Source organism: Corythoichthys intestinalis, chromosome 4, assembly GCF_030265065.1.
Source record: "Corythoichthys intestinalis isolate RoL2023-P3 chromosome 4, ASM3026506v1, whole genome shotgun sequence".
Taxonomy (NCBI): Eukaryota; Metazoa; Chordata; class Actinopteri; order Syngnathiformes; family Syngnathidae; genus Corythoichthys; species Corythoichthys intestinalis.
Window position 1 is genome coordinate 34703090 of NC_080398.1, and position 19506 is coordinate 34722595.

At 40.2% G+C, this 19506-nt stretch overlaps 1 protein-coding gene across 1 annotated transcript; it reads left to right on the top strand.

The window, feature by feature from the left end:
* The first annotated feature begins 391 nt into the window (after positions 1–391).
* rragca (Ras-related GTP binding Ca) lies at positions 392–17543 on the top strand. Its single transcript, XM_057834208.1, has 7 exons — positions 392–814; positions 5633–5836; positions 5921–6120; positions 12838–12952; positions 13021–13163; positions 13234–13382; positions 16042–17543. The coding sequence occupies exons 1-7, from the start codon at positions 629–631 to the stop codon at positions 16200–16202; spliced, it is 1158 nt and encodes a 385-aa protein (XP_057690191.1). The 5' UTR covers positions 392–628; the 3' UTR covers positions 16203–17543.
* The last annotated feature ends 1963 nt before the right edge of the window (positions 17544–19506 follow it).

Here is a 19506-nt window from a genome sequence, read left to right on the forward strand (position 1 = left end):
AAATGTGCTTGGCGCAAAATGTCCTCACAATTTCCGATATTTTTCAGAATCCGTAAACGTGTCACGAGTCAATGCTATCTGTTGGTTACGCCTCATTTTGCCTATTTTAACGCGTATTATGTTTGAGAATAAACCAACTGGTGTTTACGACGATTAAATTAAGTTTATGATTAAAGGTAAGAAAAAATAGTATGGACGAATGCTTCCTTTGGGGGCTGCTTGGCAGTCAGTAAGTCACGAAACAAGTCAGGTGATAGTGACGGGCCGGATTTAGATTGACACCTGCCATGGACCAATCCTATTTCGCGTTGAGGGGAAGTTATCCAATCAGAATTGACAAGGGCGGGATGGAATGCATTTTTTTTTTTCCCCGTTTTTTTTTTTTTTTTTTTTTAAAGGGAGAGGAAATCCGTAAGAAACGTGTGGGCTCCTACACGAGCCAAATGGAGCTTTAATGGACGGGCAGTCGCACCATTTTTTCGGCTACGCTTGAGCTCTATCCCGTGGGTTCAAACACGGGCGTGGTGGCCGACAAGTGAAGGTTGGCGCGGGGCCCGGGAAGAGGGCGGGGGGCATACCAGAGGGGATACCACCCGGGGGATAAGGCGATCGTCGCTTTTGGTCTAAAATGTCGATCCAGTACGAGGTGGAGCAGCTGGCCGGCAGCTACGGGGTGGCCGACTCCTTCCCCAAAGACTTCGGCTACGGTGAAGAAGAGGAGGCGGACATTGAGGACAGCCCGGCGCCGTCCGACAGCAAGCCGAGGATTCTGCTCATGGGGCTGAGGCGAAGTGGCAAGTCATCCATACAGAAGGTGTGCTAGCTGACAGCTAGCTCCGTGCTTAGCCCGGAGCTCCAAATATCACATAACCAAGTATTATTAGCTGCAAGCTAGCCACAATGCTAAGCTAAGTTCTGTTCCTTAGGGGAAGTGAGGCTATAAATGATTAACCAGTCGAACAGAGGCACTCAGTGCATCACTCTGATTATGTTGACATAACGTCATGTGACTTAAGGGGTACCGAACAGTGTGTAGAGCACAACAAAACAGCCTGGCCCTTTCTTAGATAGTGCTTTTTCAAACTTTTTCTAGCATGTATCGCCCCCTAAAATGCTTTTTTCGACTCGTTGTATCTCCACTAAGAAGCATATGAACATAGAGTAATATAGGGTGTAAGTGTTTCTAAAAACATAAGGTTAAACGATAATAGATTGTATATAAATGTGAAAACAACTCAACTCTACGATGATTTATTCATTTTGAATGTATTTCAGATTTGAGCTGCTACTTGACAACTTCTGTGTCTTGAGATAAGAGCAAAATTTGTGTAGCGCTACAGAGATCTGAATCGATGCATTGATTGGTTAAGCAACGATCCAAATCAAATTGATCGAAATGTAAAACATGGATCAACATTGCCATCTTTTTAGAGTTGCAATTTCGTTCGAAATAAGCAACACAACTGTCAAAAACATCACAACTGCTATACACGAAGTGTATCTGATAGTGTTAAATGTGTACATTATGTCGTATTAAAGCAACACTTGGTAGCTTTTCAGTTCTGGTCGATTTTAGCGACGCCGGTGGACAAACACGGTAGTGTTTTGTTTTAAGGAAGACTGCGTTTCCCATGAAGACAAGCACACACCCGCGCAGTGTCGTAAAATCAATGAATCAAAAATCAATCTCCCGGTCACCTACAGATGGATTAAACCAGTGGTCCCCAACCACCGGGCCATGGACCGGTACGCATTTGCTACCGGGCCGCAGAGAAATAATTTATTAACGACTGCAATCTGGCCTGTGGCTCTTGACACATCAATATCACTAATCCGAGTAAAGATTGGTATAGGTCGCCATCTAGTGGTTGGCTGCAATTACTAGGCTGTTTGCACACCTATAGCAGCCCAGCGCCAATCAATGTAAACAGTAACTTTAGCTTCTGTTGGTTGTGTGCTGCGGGCGGCGATGTCTTTGGACAGCTTTTTTTTTTTTTACGGGGAAAAGGGCTAACAACTGAGTCTACAACCAAGTCCGTTCTGCATAATATGTGGCTAAAGGCTAGCAAACGAGGCAACACAAGTGAATGCACTGAGAGCATCATACCTCGTGGCGATCTGTATTACTAAAGCTAAGAAACCTTTCACGATTGGAAAAGAACTCATTATGCTTGCGATCATCGGATACAGTGCCCTCCATAATTATTGGCACCCCTGGTTAAGAGGTGTTTTTTAGCTTCTAATATATATATTTTTTAAATTCAAATAATATAGGACCTTAATGGAAAAAAAAGAAAAATCCAACCTTCAATACAAGTGCATTTATTCAGTGGGGGAAAAAATCCCACATAAAGAAATAATTATTTGACACCAAATAATGTGTGTCACAATTATTAGCACCCCTGGTGTTAATACTTTGTAAAGTGAAACAGCCCCACCGCATCACTGACGCACCCCCATACTTCACAGTGGGTATGAGGTGCTTTTCAGCATGCGCATCTTTCATGGCACGCCAGACCCACTTAGAGTGTTTGTTGCCAAAAAGCTCAAGCTTGGTCTCATCTGACCAAAGCACACGGTCCCAGTTGAAGCCCAATACCGCTTGGCGAGCTCCAGACGTTTGCGTTTATGATTGTGAGTGAGGAAAGGTTTTCTCCGTACATGCCTTCCAAACAGCTTGTTGGCGTGTAGACAGCACCTCATACCCACTGTGAAGTATGGGGGTGGGTCAGTGATGCTGTGGGTCTGTTTCGCTTCCAAAGGCCCTGGGAACCTTGTTAGGGTGCATGGCATCATGAATGCTTCGAAATACCAGGACATTTTAAATCAAAATCTGTTGCCCTCGGCCCGAAAGCTGAAGATGGGTCGTCACTGGGTCTTTCAGCAAGACAATGACCCTAAACATATGGCCAAATCTACACAGAAATGGTTCACCAGACACAAAATCAAGCTCTTCCCATGGCCATCTCAGTCCCCAGACCTCAACCCCATTGAAAACCTGTGGGGTGAGCTGAAGAGGAGAGTACAGAGGAGAGGACCCAGGTCTCTGGATGATTTAGAGAGATTCTGCAAAGAGGAATGGCTGAAGATCCCTCTTTCTGTCTTTTCCCATCTTGTGAAACATTATAGGAGAAGATTAGGTGCTGTTTTGTTGGCAAAAGGGGGTCGTACAAAGTATTAACACTAGCGGTGCTAATAATTGTGACACACATTATTTGATGTAAAATAATTATTTTTTTATGTGGGATTTTTTCCTCACTGAATAAATGCACTTGTATTGAAGTTTGAATTTTTCTTTTTTTCCATTAAGGTCCCATATTATTTAGAAAAAAAAATATTGGAAGCTAAAAAACACATAATTATTATAAATCCAATAATTATGGAGGGCACAGTAAGACGGTGTTTTTTGCATTGAAACGAGACTGAAAAAGTGGGGGTCGTTTTATATTCGAGGTCTAGACATTATACCCATTCACGACGCTAGATGGCGCCAGATATCATTGAAGCAATATTCTGTCATGAGAGATCTCAGCTACTCTCAAGTTTAACCAGTTTGCATTATTTTATTGCAATTTTTTTCCTTATACAGATTTGTTTCAAGACTACAGTTACAGTTAGACTTCACTTTGATGGTTAATGCATTTCTTGCAATTTTGTTGTTTTATCACAATAGATTGGTTTATTTACATTTCAAAAACCAGAAGCATTTCATTTACGAATGTGATTGCACTTTAGTTTACATTAGGGCTGTCAAAATTATCGCTTTAACGGGCGGTAATTATTTTTTTAAAATTAATCACGTTAAAATATTTGACGCAATTAACGTACGTGCCCCGCTCAGATTAAAATGACAGGACAGTGTCATGTCCACTTGTTACTTGTGTTTTTTGTCTCCTTCTGCTGGCGCTTTGGTGCGACTGATTTTATAGTTTTAAGCACCATTAGCATTGAGTAATTATTGACATCAACAATGGCAAGCTACTAGTTTATTTTTTGATTGAAAATTTTACAAATTCTATTAAACGAAAACATTAAAAGGGGTTTTAATATAAAATTTCTATAATTTGTACTAACATTTATCTTTTAAGAACTACAAGTCTTTCTATCCATGGATCACTTTAACAGAATGTTAATGCCATCTTGTTGATTTATTGTTATAATAAACAAATACAGTACTTATGTACAGTATGTTGAATATCAGTCTTGTGTCTTATCTTTCCATTCCAACAATAATTTACAAAAAAATATGGCATATTTTATAGATGGTTTGAATTGCGATTAATTATGATTAATTTTTAAGCTGTGATTAACTCGATTAAAAATTTTAATCGTTTGACAGCCCTAGTTTACATATTTAAATGTTCAGATATTAAGATTTGAATGAGGCAAAATAACATGCCTTTTCTCTCAAATATATTGTTATAATTATTTGTTTCGGATGGACTGTAATTATTTTCTGTATAAAAATTAATTTGGTGTTCAAAAAGTCTTTTTTTCAAACTTGAGTCTTGAAAAAGAGGGGATCGTCTTATGATCAGGGCCGTCTTATATTTGGGCCAATACGGTACTATTATTATATTCCGATTTTTATTCGTATTTTATTTGTTTTGCACTCTGTAAATGCTATTTGCAATAGGACTTTATTGTAGGTTTTCTGGCAGAATTAATGGAATTATAATAACCATCAGCTAATCTTGATCGACATAGGACCATTTCGACTTACAAACAAGTATTTAGAGGTACCACTGTACTATGATTATTTTGCATACAGCTTGAGGGTGTCTATCCACGTACTACGCTTAAAATAACGTAGCAGAATATCTGACAAACGTCTCCTTTTCTACTTGCTTAGAATTGCAGCTTTGTTCATGCATGATTGTATCATAAACTTTAGCATTACAGTTAGTATGTGTGTTGTGTTGAACACTTAAATGTCATCTCAAAGGTAATTTGGAACTAGTTGTTTTAATTTTCCTAAGTGGTGAGAAAGTATAGCTTCGAGCAGCAGCGTTAATTAAATTCCGGTGCAGTGGTCATTTATTAAAGTGGACGTTCCTGGCAATGAATGAATAATGCCACCTTGTCTCTGTAAAATGTAAAGACTATTTCAGGCAACTGGGGTGTAGAATTTATTAACACTTGGCAAATTGAGGGCATTAGTTGTGTTAAAAACTACGCCATCCGAGACCAAGACAAGACTAAGACTTTAGGGGAGTCAAAACCAAGACAAGATGAAAAAACTTCAAAATGTGGTCTCAAGACTAATACTAGATGGTTTCTACTTAGTAATCAGCTTTGAGTAGGCCCAGCAAACATGTGATGTGGCTTTTTGCTGCTTCACCGCTCCTGTGACTTGACGAACTCACGCTCTGCTGCCAGTGTTAGCTGACAATGCTGTTTGTAGGGGCAGTTACAGGTTGTTTTCCTAGCTCACTTCCTGTGTTTTATGCTCGTGAGAGCTGTCTAAGGTCATAATAGTGCTTCTGAAATGGCCCTGTAATATGAAATTACTTTTATGAAGCAGATAAATCTGAATTTAATGGTTTGCTAACATTAAAAAAAAAAAGAATGGTTTGCTAACATAAAAAAATGAGAGAAGCTCATACGAATGCATCCTTTTTGTGGTTTCCAGGTTGTGTTCCACAAAATGTCGCCCAACGAAACTTTATTTTTGGAGAGCACCAACAAGATCTACAAGGACGACATCTCCAGCAGCTCCTTCGTCAACTTCCAGATTTGGGACTTCCCGGGCCAGGTGGACTTTTTCGACCCCACCTTCGACTACGAGATGATCTTCAGAGGAACCGGAGCCCTCATATTTGTCATCGATGCTCAGGTTACACATACACAAGTCACCTGTTTCCTGATAAGGCCGGATTACAGACTTCCCACAATTCTTTGGGTCTGCGTTTCTTTTCAGGACGACTATGTGGAGGCTCTGGGCCGACTCCATCTGACTGTGTCGCGAGCGTACCGGGTCAACCCGGAGATAAACTTCGAAGTCTTCATCCACAAGGTGGACGGTTTATCAGACGACCACAAGATCGAGACCCAACGGGACATCCATCAGCGGGCTAATGACGATCTGGCCGACGCTAGTTTGGAGAAGCTCCATCTTAGGTAATGCTCTCTGCCATTGACAACAATGGAAATCCAATTCATTTGAACTGAGAGGGATAATAATAATAATACATTTTATTTCTAGAGCGCTTTTCAAACCGCACAAAGACGCTTCACAAGAGACATGGAATCACAGTACGATCAAAATAGGTATTAAAAGGATAAAAGGTTAAAAGCACAATAAGGAGAAGTAAAGATAAAACAGAGCTAGGGGTTATGTGGGTAAGAAAGAGTGAACAGGTGTGTTTTCAGTCTGGATTTGAAAAGTGATAGGGTAGATATACTGCGAAGATCAGGGGGTAGGGAGTTCCAGAGCTGGGGGGCACACTGACTAAAAGCTCTGGAAGGTGGAGAGGCGGACACTGGGGACAGAGAGGGGGCGGATAGTGGAAGAGCGAAGTGGACTGGTTGGATTGTTTAAACGGAGTAGATTGCAAAGGTAGGGAGGGGCCAGGCCATGGAATGTTTTGAAGGTGATGATGACAATCTTGTAATTGATTCTTTGTTTGACGGGAAGCTAGTGAAGTTGACGGAGGATGGGGGTGATGGGATGGCGGTTAATTATGATGTTGTAACGCAATTGACGGTAATAGACGTCCATTCAATTTTTAATGGGTTGGCTGGCAGCAATCGCCTTAGTCAAAATGGCAATTAAACAGTTAAAGTGAAGACATTTCGACTTAATCTAATGACCTAATTGTTTAGAGCAAGATTTAGAATTTCCTGGTATCGAGGGAACTACACTGGACTATAAAACAGGCTATCGCTGCACATTTAAAAAAAAAAAAAAAAAATTAGCCCCTTCAAGTCGATAAACTGTTGACTGCCGAAATAATTCAAGGTAGAGCTGGGAATCTTTGGGCACCTAACGATTCGATTACGATTCAGAGGCTCCGATTCGATTATAAAACGATTATTGATGCACCCCCCCCTTTTTTTTTTTTTTAATTGGTAATGTTTTGTACATTAGTTCCAAAATTGTTCAAAAATCCTTTCAGGCTAAACAAACTACTATTTCAGTATCAAGTTAACATATAACAGTAAACAAATATACAAAAATAACAGTAAATAAAAAACTCCAGTCCCCATTCTGTATCAGCAGCTTTAAACTACATTCAATTAATTTAATGTTGTGAATCAACTGTTACAGTTGTTAAAATTGCTCCCGTTATTCCATAATTTCCCTTCTGTCTACTTTTGTCAAAGTTTTAACACTATTTCATCATCTAAAGATGGATTCAAGACAAGATTCTGCCGATTTAGGAGTATTTTAGATAAAAAGTTAGTTAAGTTCGCTACAACAGAGCCTTCTAGAGAGGTCTACTGCTTTAAGATGGCGGCTGTTTACTTACGCCGGAATGTGTCATTTCGCATCTGTGTTCAATAATACATGTTCTAACACCGACGTCGTCTGTCATTTTGCATCTAGTTCTACATTTATATGATATCTACTGTAGCTGTATGTTTGTAGCAACTAGCAACTGGGCGTTGTTTGTAGCGGCTGTCAGCCGCAGTCAGGTATGATTGTTTTTTTATCTAGCGGCATGAGTTTTAACATGATATTTACTCTCGGTCCGTTCCTCATTGCGTCCCAAAGACGCGCTGACTGTGTTTTACTTCCGCTTTCCATGGTATAATTCAATAATCGGAATTTGGATATTTGTTAATCGTTCTCGAATCTTCCACGGCCGAATCGCGAATAATCTAAGAGTCGGAAATTTCGCATGCCTCTATTTCCATGTAACAATAGTGTTGGATTTTTCAGTCTTATTTAGTTTTAAAATTATTAATATACAATGTTATTTCATTTTTCTGCAAATTCACACTCACTATTCAGCGCGACTTTTTTGCTAGCTGACCGTGCTGCCTCGTTGGTAAACTGTCTCCAGGTTTTTCTGTCCTCTGCCTTTCTAAAAGCCTACTGCACTGTGCTGTTACTCCATTTCTTGATGTTGTCCATGTATGCCGCTCTTGGTCTTCCCCTTGTACGTCGACTCTCTACCTTTCCTTGGATTACAGTGGGATGAAAAAGTATCTGAACCTTTTGGAATTTCTCACATTTCTGCATAAAATCACCATCAAATGTGATCTGTGTCAAAATCACACAGATGAACAAACAACATCTGCTTTGACTAAAACCACCCAAACATTTACAGGTTTTCATATTTTGATGAAAAAAGCATGCAAACAATGACAGAAGGGGGGGTTAATAAATAAGTGAACCCTCTACCTAAGGAGACCTAAAGAGCAATTGAAACCAATTTTTACCAAACAATTTAAGTCAGGTGTGTGCTCAATCACTGATGAGTGAATTAAAGCTGCCCTGCCCACTATAAAACACACACCTGGTAAGAATGGTCTTGATGAGAAACATTGAATGATGTGCATCACGGCTCGGTCAAAGAGCTGTCTGAAGACCTGCGATCAAGGATTGTTGATTTGTATGAAGCTGGGATAGGATACAAAACAATCTCTAAACGTCTGGATGTTCATCAATCGATAGTCAGAGACGTTGTCTTCAAATTGAGAGAGTTTGGCACTGTTGCTTCTCTCCCAAGGAGTGGCCGTCCACCAAAGATGATGCCGAGTTCAGTGCAGAATATTCAGAGGTAAAAAAGAACCGTAGCGTGTCTGCTAAAGACTTACAGAAATCAATGGCACAGTCCAATATCTGTGTGCACACATCAACTATATGTAAAACTACGGCCAAGAATGGTGTTGATGGAAGGACTCCACGGAGGAAGCCACTGCTGTCTAAAAAACATTGTTGCTTGATTAATGTTCGCAAAAAGCCACTTGGAAACTCCACAGAAGCTTTGGCAAAATATTTTTTGGACTGATGAATCCAAAGTTGAACACACAACGTCATGTGTGGAGGGAAAATGGAACAGCTCACCAGCATCAACACCTCATCCCCACCGTGAAGCATGGTGGATGGAGCGTTATGATTTGGGGATGTTTTGCTTCCTCAGGGTCTGGACAACTTGCAATCATTAATGGAAGAATTAATTCCAAAGTTTTGCAGGAAAACCTGAGGCCGTCTGTCGACAGTTAAAGCTTAAAAAAAGGATGGATGCTGCAACAAGACAACGATCCAAAACACAGAAGTAAATCAACTTCAGAATGTTTTGAGAAGAAGAAAATACACGTTCTGGAGTGGCCAAGTCAAAGGCCAAACTTAAACCCCATTGAGATGCTGTGGCCTGACCTAAAGACAGCGATTCATGCCAGACATCCCAGGAATCGGACTGAACTACAGCAGTTTTGGAGAGAAGAATGGGCCAAGATTAGTCCTGATCGATGTGCCAGGCTGACCTGCAGCGACAGGAATCATCTGGTTGAAGTTATTGCTGCCAAAAGGGTGGCGGGGGGCAAAGTTGAAATATGATGGTTCACTTACTTATTTTTCCCCCTTCTGTCATTGTTTGCACACTATCCTCGTTTAAATATGAAAACCTGTAAACGTTTGGGTGGTTTTAGTTAAACCAGACACTGTTTTTTCATCTGTGTGATTTGACAAATATCAGATCACATTTGATGGTGATTTTATGCAGAAATGTGAGAAATTCCAAAAGTTTCAGATACTTTTTCATATCACTGTATGTCTCTCGTCATGCTGCACTTTCTGTTCCTACTTATGTGTCCAAAGTAAGACATTTTCTTTTAAATTATTGCTGGTAGCAGTTGTCGCTTAATGTTTAGTTCTTCGAGAATGCTTAAATTTGTTCTTCTCTCTTTCCAGCTGACTCTCAGTCTTCGATAGAACCACATTTCTGCTGCATTTATTTTCTTTTCCTCTTTCTGTTTGATGGTCCATCTTTCTGCTTCGTGTGTTATCACGTAAAAATGAAACTTCTCAGTATTTTGTTTCAGTCAGTTCAATCATTTTACTTTTTTGCGATTCCAATTTGACTGTTGATGTCTTTCATGCAGTCTGCTGTGCTGTGAAGCTTTTAATTGAACCCAAGTATTTAAAGTCTGCAACCGTCTCTAGTTGTTCTCTGTTGACCATCAGTTGTTGGTTTTGTTGCTGTCCAATGTGCATGTGGTTTGTTTTCTTAGCATTTAGCTGCAGGTGTTTGTCTTGTCCTTCTTTGTTTTGAGATAGGCATGTGCCAGTATGATATTCTGACAGTATGATAAAACTTAAGCCAAAATATCTCGGTTTCACAGTACCAAGGCCGTAGGTTTGGTCTCAAGATTGGTAGGGACAATATAACAGCATAACCTGCATGTACACTTTTTGCCCGGGATGGGACATTAATAGGACCAAACAGATTGGGTGAACAGGGGTCAGAGCTACATTTCTCACCAATATTAACCTAATTAATTAATATGCTAAATCAGGGGTGCTCATTACGTCGATCACGATCGAGCAGTCGATCGCAACGCTAGTGTGGGTAGCTCGCAGCACCCCCCCAAAACCCCCCCTTTTTTTTTTTTTTTTTTTTAAATAATGTACATAGTTAATTATGATTATGTTGTGTGTATGTTGTGTGAGCAACATATGAGATTATGTAGCTTCTTGCTCACATTTTTCGGGGTTCTATAGTTTCCAGCAGTTTAATTAATGTTAGCAGTAGAAAACACAAACTGAAGGACACTTCTAAGCAGCTCCCTACTTGAGTTTTGCAGGTTAGCAAGTTCACACAGTTTAATGCCATGCTAACACTGATGCTGGTCGGACTTTCAGGAGCAAAATTAGTGGTGTGTTTCCCACCTCCACAACATTGGTGTCTTTTTAAATTACTTACTGTACAGTGGCTGCTGTTGGCCGGAAGAAAAACAAGAAAAACAAAAAAAAAAACCTTCTAATATCCCTCGTCTTCAAAGGGGGCGGAGGAGCCGGCATCTTGTGGACATGTATTTCTGTCGGGGCTGTGTGAGTGTGAGCGTGTGTGTGTGTATGTCAGGGGTGGGTCAAGTTCTCAGCCAATCAAACGTGCAATTAAAGTGGGGAAAAAATGGACCGCCGCATTCAGCAAGGGAAAAGGGGTAAATTTAAGTTTGAACATAATGAAAATAATTCACTTAATAATGGTGAGGTCAATTATATCCTTAACAACATATCGGAAGAAATTCTAAATTACCTGTATAACTCAAATATATATATATTTATATATAAGGTTGCTTAAAAGGTTGGTGGGGACAATTTGAGCATCCTGAAAAGTTGGTTGTGTTATGTCACTACCGTCCCTATGCAAACCTACGCCCTTGCACAGTACCACAGTATTGCAATTACAGCTCGAAAATGTGTTACTTTGAGATATCTGGGTTTAAAAAAAACATAAAAACAAAGGAACTTTTTTTTCCCCCATTGAGCGGATTTTTATTTTTCAAAACATATTTGCAAATTGCAACATGCTGTAAGTATAATGTTTAAAAAAAAAAAAATATATATATATATATTCTAAATAAAATTAAAATAAATGTAGTCCTTTAGGTGAGCCTAAATCCACAGCCACAGCTCAGCATTGTGACCATCAGAACAAAAATAATTGAATTATTTTCCATAAAAAGCAAGTGTGTATGACTCGTATCATGTTAACATTATACACGCACACTATTTCTCAACACGGACAATTGCCGAAGAGAAGAAAAGATCACGTTTTACCACCGCTAGACACACTAAACACGCTGGAGTTAACTCTCGTAGCTGGTGGGAAACATTCATGACCGTGTTTACGAACCTTTAATTTTGTATAATATCATATTGGAGGTATTGCTTCCTCGGCAGCCACCCTCCGCAAACGTGTTTTACATGTGGTTTTGCCTTCCTCCTCTAAGCTGCGGCCGTCTGTAACTTTTCTGTTGCCGAAGTATCGTCATACCAGCGTTTTCATTTTCTTCGAAGATAGAAAAAAATTCGAGTTGCACCTCCTTCAGCCATCTTGTAGCACAGTTGACTCACTGACACTGAGCAACAACCGGTGGGGGAGGGTTGAGACTTACAGCTGCAAGCGAGGGATTTCTCCCTGCATGTTTGGGACATAAAAAATAGACAATACCTTTGGGTCAGTATGACGGAAAATTCTTGACGTTTTCGTACCACGGTATACCTTGAATCCGGTAATGTAGTGCAGTGTTATCAGTGCACCAGTGTCTTCCTCCGATTTCTATGCCTTTCCTGTCCATTTCAGCATCTCATATACTTTGCTCTGTGTATATAGAGAAATTTACTACGGTTTAATTTGTTATAAAAGTGAATTTGCGAGTGTGAAATTCCTTTTGACCTTTGACCTCAGTACAGCAACATTTCTGACCTCTTAGACCTCATAAACCCAAAATTTAATTGCCTCTTCCATTTTATATTACAAACATCCTGCAAGTGTTGTCATTGGCAGCCATAGAGTGGCTGAGAAATTATTTCAGAGTCTTTGTGCTATATCTGAACTTCAGTACCAATTTTTTTTTTTTTTTAGCATAATGTCATGATAACGTCAGGAGAAACAATTTTGTTGTTTAACAGTACAAAAAACAAAACAAAATGTTTGAAAGGTATAATGTGTTGTAGATTTTCATTAGTTCCCTACATTGAGGCGCTAAATTCCTCATTCACCTTCTAAAGACAACCCAAAATAAAATGCTCGCAGCCTTTTGAATCGGTGTCACATTTGCCATGTGACTGTCATTTTATCTCTTATTTCCAGGAAGTAAGCGTCATGCCGCATCCTCACTTCTTGTTTGTGTCATTTTCAATCTCTTTTTGCGTTTTAGCTTTTACTTGACGAGCATCTACGACCACTCCATCTTCGAGGCCTTCAGCAAGGTGGTGCAGAAGCTCATCCCGCAGCTGCCCACGCTGGAGAACCTGCTCAACATCTTCATTTCTGTGAGGGAAACGTAGATGATGTCACTTCTGGTTTGGAGCTTTCCTTTTGAATTTCCTGGTGTCTTTAGAATTCAGGGATCGAGAAGGCCTTCCTGTTCGACGTGGTGAGCAAGATCTACATCGCCACCGACAGCTCGCCCGTGGACATGCAGTCGTACGAGCTGTGCTGCGATATGATCGACGTGGTGATTGACGTTTCCTGCATCTATGGGTGGGAGTTTTTTGTCAGGAATTTTACTTTATCCTGAAACTTTAATCCATGATACTTTTTTCCCCTGCAGTCTGAGGGAGGACGGCAGCGGCAGCGCTTACGACAAGGAGTCCATGGCCATCATCAAGCTCAACAACACCACTGTGCTCTATCTGAAGGAAGTCACCAAGTTCTTGGCGCTTGTCTGCATCCTGAGAGAAGAAAGCTTTGAGCGCAAAGGTAAAACCAGTAATTTGTGGTGCTCACAGGCAAAGTTAGTTGTAAGGTGAACAAGGTGCTGTTAGTTGAGTTCACAAGGACAGAAAAAAATTGTCATGAATCTAAATTCCAGTAAAATGCAGATAAAGTATTTATTTTTTTAAAAAAAAGGAAAAAAACATGTATAGGGCCGAAAACACTCAGGTGACTTGAAGTTCCGCCATTAGACACCCAATTTGGCCAAATTTCAATATTGTCCAATATGCATGTGTAATACAGTTGGGCAAATAGGTATTTAGTCAACCACTAATTGTGCAAGTTCTCCCACTTGAAAATATTAGAGAGGCCTGTAATTGTCAACATGGGCAAGCCTCAACCATGAGAGACAGAGTGTGGAAAAAAAAACAACCCTGAAAATCACATTGTTTCATTTTTAAAGAATTTATTTGCAAATCAGGTTGGGAAAAAAAGTATTTGGTCAATACCAAAAGTTCATCTCAATACTTTGTTATGTACCCTTTGTTGGCAATAACGAAGGCCAAACGTTTTCTGTAACTCTTCACAAGCTTTTCACACACTGTTGCTGGTATTTTGGCCCATTCCTCCATGCAGATGTCCTCCAGAACAGTAATGTTTTGGGGCTGTCGTTGGGCAACACGGACTTTCAACTCCCTCCACAGATTTTCTATGGGGTTAAGATCTGGAGTCTGGCTAGGCCACTCAAGGACCTTGAAATGCTTCTTACGAAGCCGCTCCTTTGTTACCCTGGCTGTGTGTTTGGGATCATTGTCATGCTGAAAGACCCAGCCACGTCTCATCTTCAATGCCCTTGCTGATGGAAGGAGATTTTCACTCAAAATCTCTCGATACATTGCTCCATTCATTCTTTCCTTTACAGGATCAGTTGTCCTGGTCCCTTTGCAGAAAAAACAGCCCCAAAGCATGATGTTTCCACCCCCATGCTTCACAGTGGGTATGGTGCAATTCAGTATTCTTTTTCCTCCAAACACGAGAACCTGTGTTTCTACCAAAAAGTTCGATTTTGGTTTCATCTGACCATAACACATTCTCCCAGTCCTTTTGTGGATAATCCAAATGCTCTCTAGCGAAACGCAGATGGGGCCGGACGTGTACTTTCTTCAGCAGGGGGACATGTCTGGCAGTGCAGGATTTGAGTCCCTGGCGGCGCATTGTGTTACTGATAGTAGCCTTTGTTACTGTGGTCCCAGCTCTCTGTAGGTCATTCACTAGGTCCCCCCGTGTGGTTCTGGGATTTTTGCTCACCGTTCTTGTTATCATTTTGACGCCACGGGGTGAGGAGGGAGTTGAAAGTCCGTGTTGCCCAACGAAAGCCCCAAAACATCACTGCTCTAGAGGAGATCTGCATGGAGAAATGGGCCAAAATACCAGCAACAGTGTGTGAAAAGCTTGTGAAGAGTTACAGAAAATGTTTGGCCTCTGTTATTGCCAACAAAGGGTACATAACAAAGTATTGAGATGAACTTTTGGTATTGACCAAATACTTATTTTCCATCATGATTTGCAAATAAATTCTTTAAAAATCAAACAATGTAATTTTCAGGTTTTTTTTTCCACATTATGTCTCTCATTGTTGAGGTTTACCCATGTTGACAATGACAGGACTCTCTAATATTTTCAAGTGGGAGAACTTGCACAAATGTTGAAAAATGTTTATTTATTTTTTTTGACAAAAGTTTTAAACATGTTTTAGTTAACATGTTGATGCTTCATTGAGTGAGTCCACACAAATCCGCTCACGTTGCTGAGAACAGCCTCTCACTTACACGGAGTTACCACAGCACACCACTGCTAGTGTGTAACAAGCTAAAGCTGACAGATTTGTACCTTTGATGTTAGAGCTACCGAGCTTCTCTGGCAAGATCACAGCTACAAACCTGTCTATCATCGTTAACTTGCAAACTCCAGTGAACTGCTGGCCAAGAAAAGCAGCAGGAGGGAGAGTGAGAGGCTTTATGAGCGTGAAGCAGAAAAACATATATTATCAAAATTAAAAAACAGATCCTTTTCACCCGATTCTGATCCTCTGAAATATAGCGCGATCGGTCTGACTTCCGATCACGTGATTGAATCGGGGCATCCCTAGTTATTACACTCACGTAAAGCTGTAGGAACACCTCATGGCCTGAGGGCGATTAAAGAGGATTTTGGGATACACACATACACATACAGTAGAGGGCTCTCTAAGACAATTAGATGCCAGAAGGATGCTAGGCAACAGCCAATGGCAGAGCAGCTATAAGTATTACGGATGTTCCTGATCCAATCACTTGATCGGAAATTGGGCCACTGGGGCCATTTTTCAGAGAATCGAAATCGGGTGAAAAGGATCGATTACGATTAATTAATTTTTAAGCTGTAATTAACTCGATTAAAAATTTTAATCGTTTGACAGCCCTAGTTAAAAGTGTAAGCAACTAAAAAAATGTTTTTCACATACCTTGAAAATGAATATCTAAAAAAAAAAAAAAAAAAAAAAAAAATTAATTTAATTTAGTCTGAAATATAACTATTTTTATGGTCGTCCGCAAAGGTTGAAACAAGACAACCAGACTCTTCATCTTTCTTGAATTTCTCGTTTTTTTTTTTTTTTTTTTTTTTTCTTCTCTTGCACAATTCTCCCCTTCCCCCACCTCATCAGGCTTGATCGACTACAACTTCCACTGTTTCCGTAAGGCCATCCACGAAGTATTCGAGGTGGGCGTGTCGGCGCAGCGCCTGCTCGGGACGCAGCCCGTGGGCTCACCGATACGCGGCAAGGCGGTGACACTGAACGGCACGCCGCTCAACAGCACCGTGTAAGACTCGTTACCTTACCGAAAAGACGTTAAGGACCAGTCAATAAAGCGGACGAAGGAAGAGGCGAAAGCCACGCGTTCGGGCCCCGAGCGGCTACCTGAAGCGGAGAAGGACTCTTACTTTGGTATTAGGAGGCGACCGATGGGAGGGACCAATGGTCACCAGGTTGGCAGGATTGTGATGCATCCACTGGACCACTTGTAAAAAAAAAAAAAAAAAAAAAAAAAAAAAAAAGATAAAATGAAATGAAAGTAAGGCACACTGGAAAGATGGCCTTACCAAAGCAGCACGAGCACCGAATCGCACCTCACCCCTAATGCTGCCCACCCGGACGTCACTTCCTGTGATCGCACGCGTCGAAGGAGTCCACTCGAAAGGGATTGTATGTGTGTGTGTGTGTGTGTTTGAGTGTGAGAAGGGGCACGTATGGATGTGTGTTTGTGTGTTAGGATGAACTGCTGAGACTTTTGTGTGTTCTTCTCAATAAAGACAACTAATTAAACTATCGCAATTCAGACTGACAGTCTTTTATCATGTAATGAAAGTCACATTAATCCAGTTTTTGGTAGCACTCGAAAAATACAAATTCAGTGTAGAGTGACCATTTACAAAGCGCCAACAAGAATACTTTTTGTATTTAGTGAAGAGAGCAAAATCGAAACATCAAACCACCACAATACAATTTTCGATATAACAATCGTTAATTCGTTTTCCGTACCACTTATCCTCATAAGGGTCCTGAGGGTGCTGGATTGGACAGTGGTATGAAAACGTATCTGAACCTTTTGGAATTTCTCGCATGTCTGCATAAATTCCCCATCAAATGTGATCTGATCTTTGTCAAAGTCGCACAGTTAAAAAAAACTGTTTGCTTTAACTAAAACCACCCAAACATTTATAGGTTTTCATATTTTAATGTGGACAGTATGCAAACAATGACAGAAGGGGGAAAAAATAAATACCGTAATTTCTGGACGATAAGCCGCTATTTTGTTTAACTTTATTTTGAATCCTGCGGCTTATAGTCCAGTGCGGCTTATTTGTTGAATGATTTTGGTTAATAGGTAGGGGTGTAGCGGTACACAAAAATCTCAGTTCGGTACGTACCTCGGTTTTGAGGTCACGGTTCGATTCATTTTCGGTACAGTAAGAAAACAAAATGCAAAATATAAATGTGCTAGTTGTTTAGTACACACTTTTGTGCTTTCAACAATAGGAACATTAGCCTATACAAAGCTAGAATTCTGCTCAAAAAGTAGTGGGTATTTAAAGACAACAAAGTCCAACAACAATTTGCCTTTCAGACCCCGCGTATTGGTCAGCTTTCTTTCTGAAAGAAAGAAGTCATGTGCTAAAGAGAAAAGCAATCCCGATGACAAAGATTTTAACATGTATTTTACAAATGAAATTCCTCAATGAATCATTTTTTTCTCCTATGAACGGTTTTCAAAAGCTTTATTGGTGGATTTTCTCAAGTTAAAGTGCCACACAGAAATTAATCAATTAATTGTGTAAGCAAGATCTGTGTATTATTCTTATTATTTAATTACAGGTGTTATAGCTCATTTCAATATATTTAATTTAAATGGGCTATTATTTATTTTATTATGTGTTTATATTTTCCAAATGTGATGTAGTATTCATTTATATTGTATATTTTATGTTGTATAACTTTAGTTCCTATGTGAATATTAGTTCCTACTTGTTTTGTTGTGGTAGGAGGGTTTTGTATTGAACATGGGCCGTGTTGGTTATTATTATAGCAGAGAAGACAGCAGTAAATCAAGAAAGACAAGTCAACTGTGCCCCGATCTACCACTCAAAAGATCTAATGGAGTCAAAATGTGGGTTACGATTGCATATTAGTTTGAAAATCGACCGGATCCACCGTATTTTTACACGAGTGACTTCCGGTCTTCCCGATCCTAGCTACCGGTAGTAGTATTGACGCAGGAGGGTCACGTCTCACATCTAATATAAACTCTGCTGTTCTTCCCGCGTGCGTCATGTTGTGCCGCTTCTGGGACGCGTCTAACACGCGGCCGCACTGCGACTGGTGTGCATTGGCTGATTGACTTTAACACCCGTGTTTCACTGTTTTCTCGCGGTGGCCACGTTGTTGCGCCGTTGACGTTTCTGGGTTATACTGTCCTACCATGTTGGTCCTCATTATAGTAGAGAAGACTGAGTAAATATAATCTACACAAAGAAACTGTAAACCGATCGACTCACAGCCTCGAAAAGTAAGGGTTACATTACGTCAGAAACTCGTTCGGTACGCCTCCGTTCCGAAACGAGCACCCTGTACCGAAACGGTTCAATACAAATACATGTACAGTTACACCCTTATTAATAGGTAACACATGCGTCCTAGCATGCATTGCAGTGCTTCAGATGTAAATAACAATAAAAATTAATGTTCGGTGCTAATTATTAATTTAGTTACTGTTCCATTTGTGTCATTAATTGCTAGTTATGGTATTTGGTAACACTTTATTTGACAGAGGCGTCATAAGACTGCCGTAAGACCGTCATAATTATGACATGACACTATCATGGGCTTTACTCAATGCTCATGACAGATGTCATTAAGTGTCATCCGGCAAATTGTCATTAACTCCATTTATGTCCAGCTCAGATCTTTTACATCCATTCAAAAGTGAGATAATTTGCCGGATAACACTAAAGGACATCAGTTATAAGCATTCATTAATGCTCATTACAGTGTCATGTCATAATTGTGATTCTCTTGACAGTTTTATGGCGCCATGGTTACCAAATACCATAACTAGCAATTAATGAAACAACTGCAAAAGTAAATGAAGAAATAGCACAGAATATGAATATGAAATGATTGTTATTTACATCTGTAGCGCTGCAGTGCATGCTAGAAGGAATGTTAGACGACAACTGTGTTGACAGAAGGTGGCAGCAAAGGTTGACTGTCTCCTCCAAGGGAGCAGTGATGGCCCGATGAAGCTTCTTGAAGCAATGAAGCCAATTGTTTTAAAGCTTCACAGTGGTTCATTTGGTTTTATTACAGTCGTATGATGCCGTTGTCAAATAAAGTGTTACCGGTTAATATATTTGGTGTAAATATCCCGGTTGAGGGCTATACAAATAGAATTGAATTGAATTGAATAAAACAGTGAGGACAGCTGCGGCTTATAGTCCAGTGTGGCTTATCTATGAACAAATGCCGTTTTTGTGTCACATTTGGTGGGTGGCGGCTTATAGTCGGGTGCGCCTTATAGTGCAAAAATTACGGTAAGTGAACCATCACATTTAATATATTGTGATCCCCACC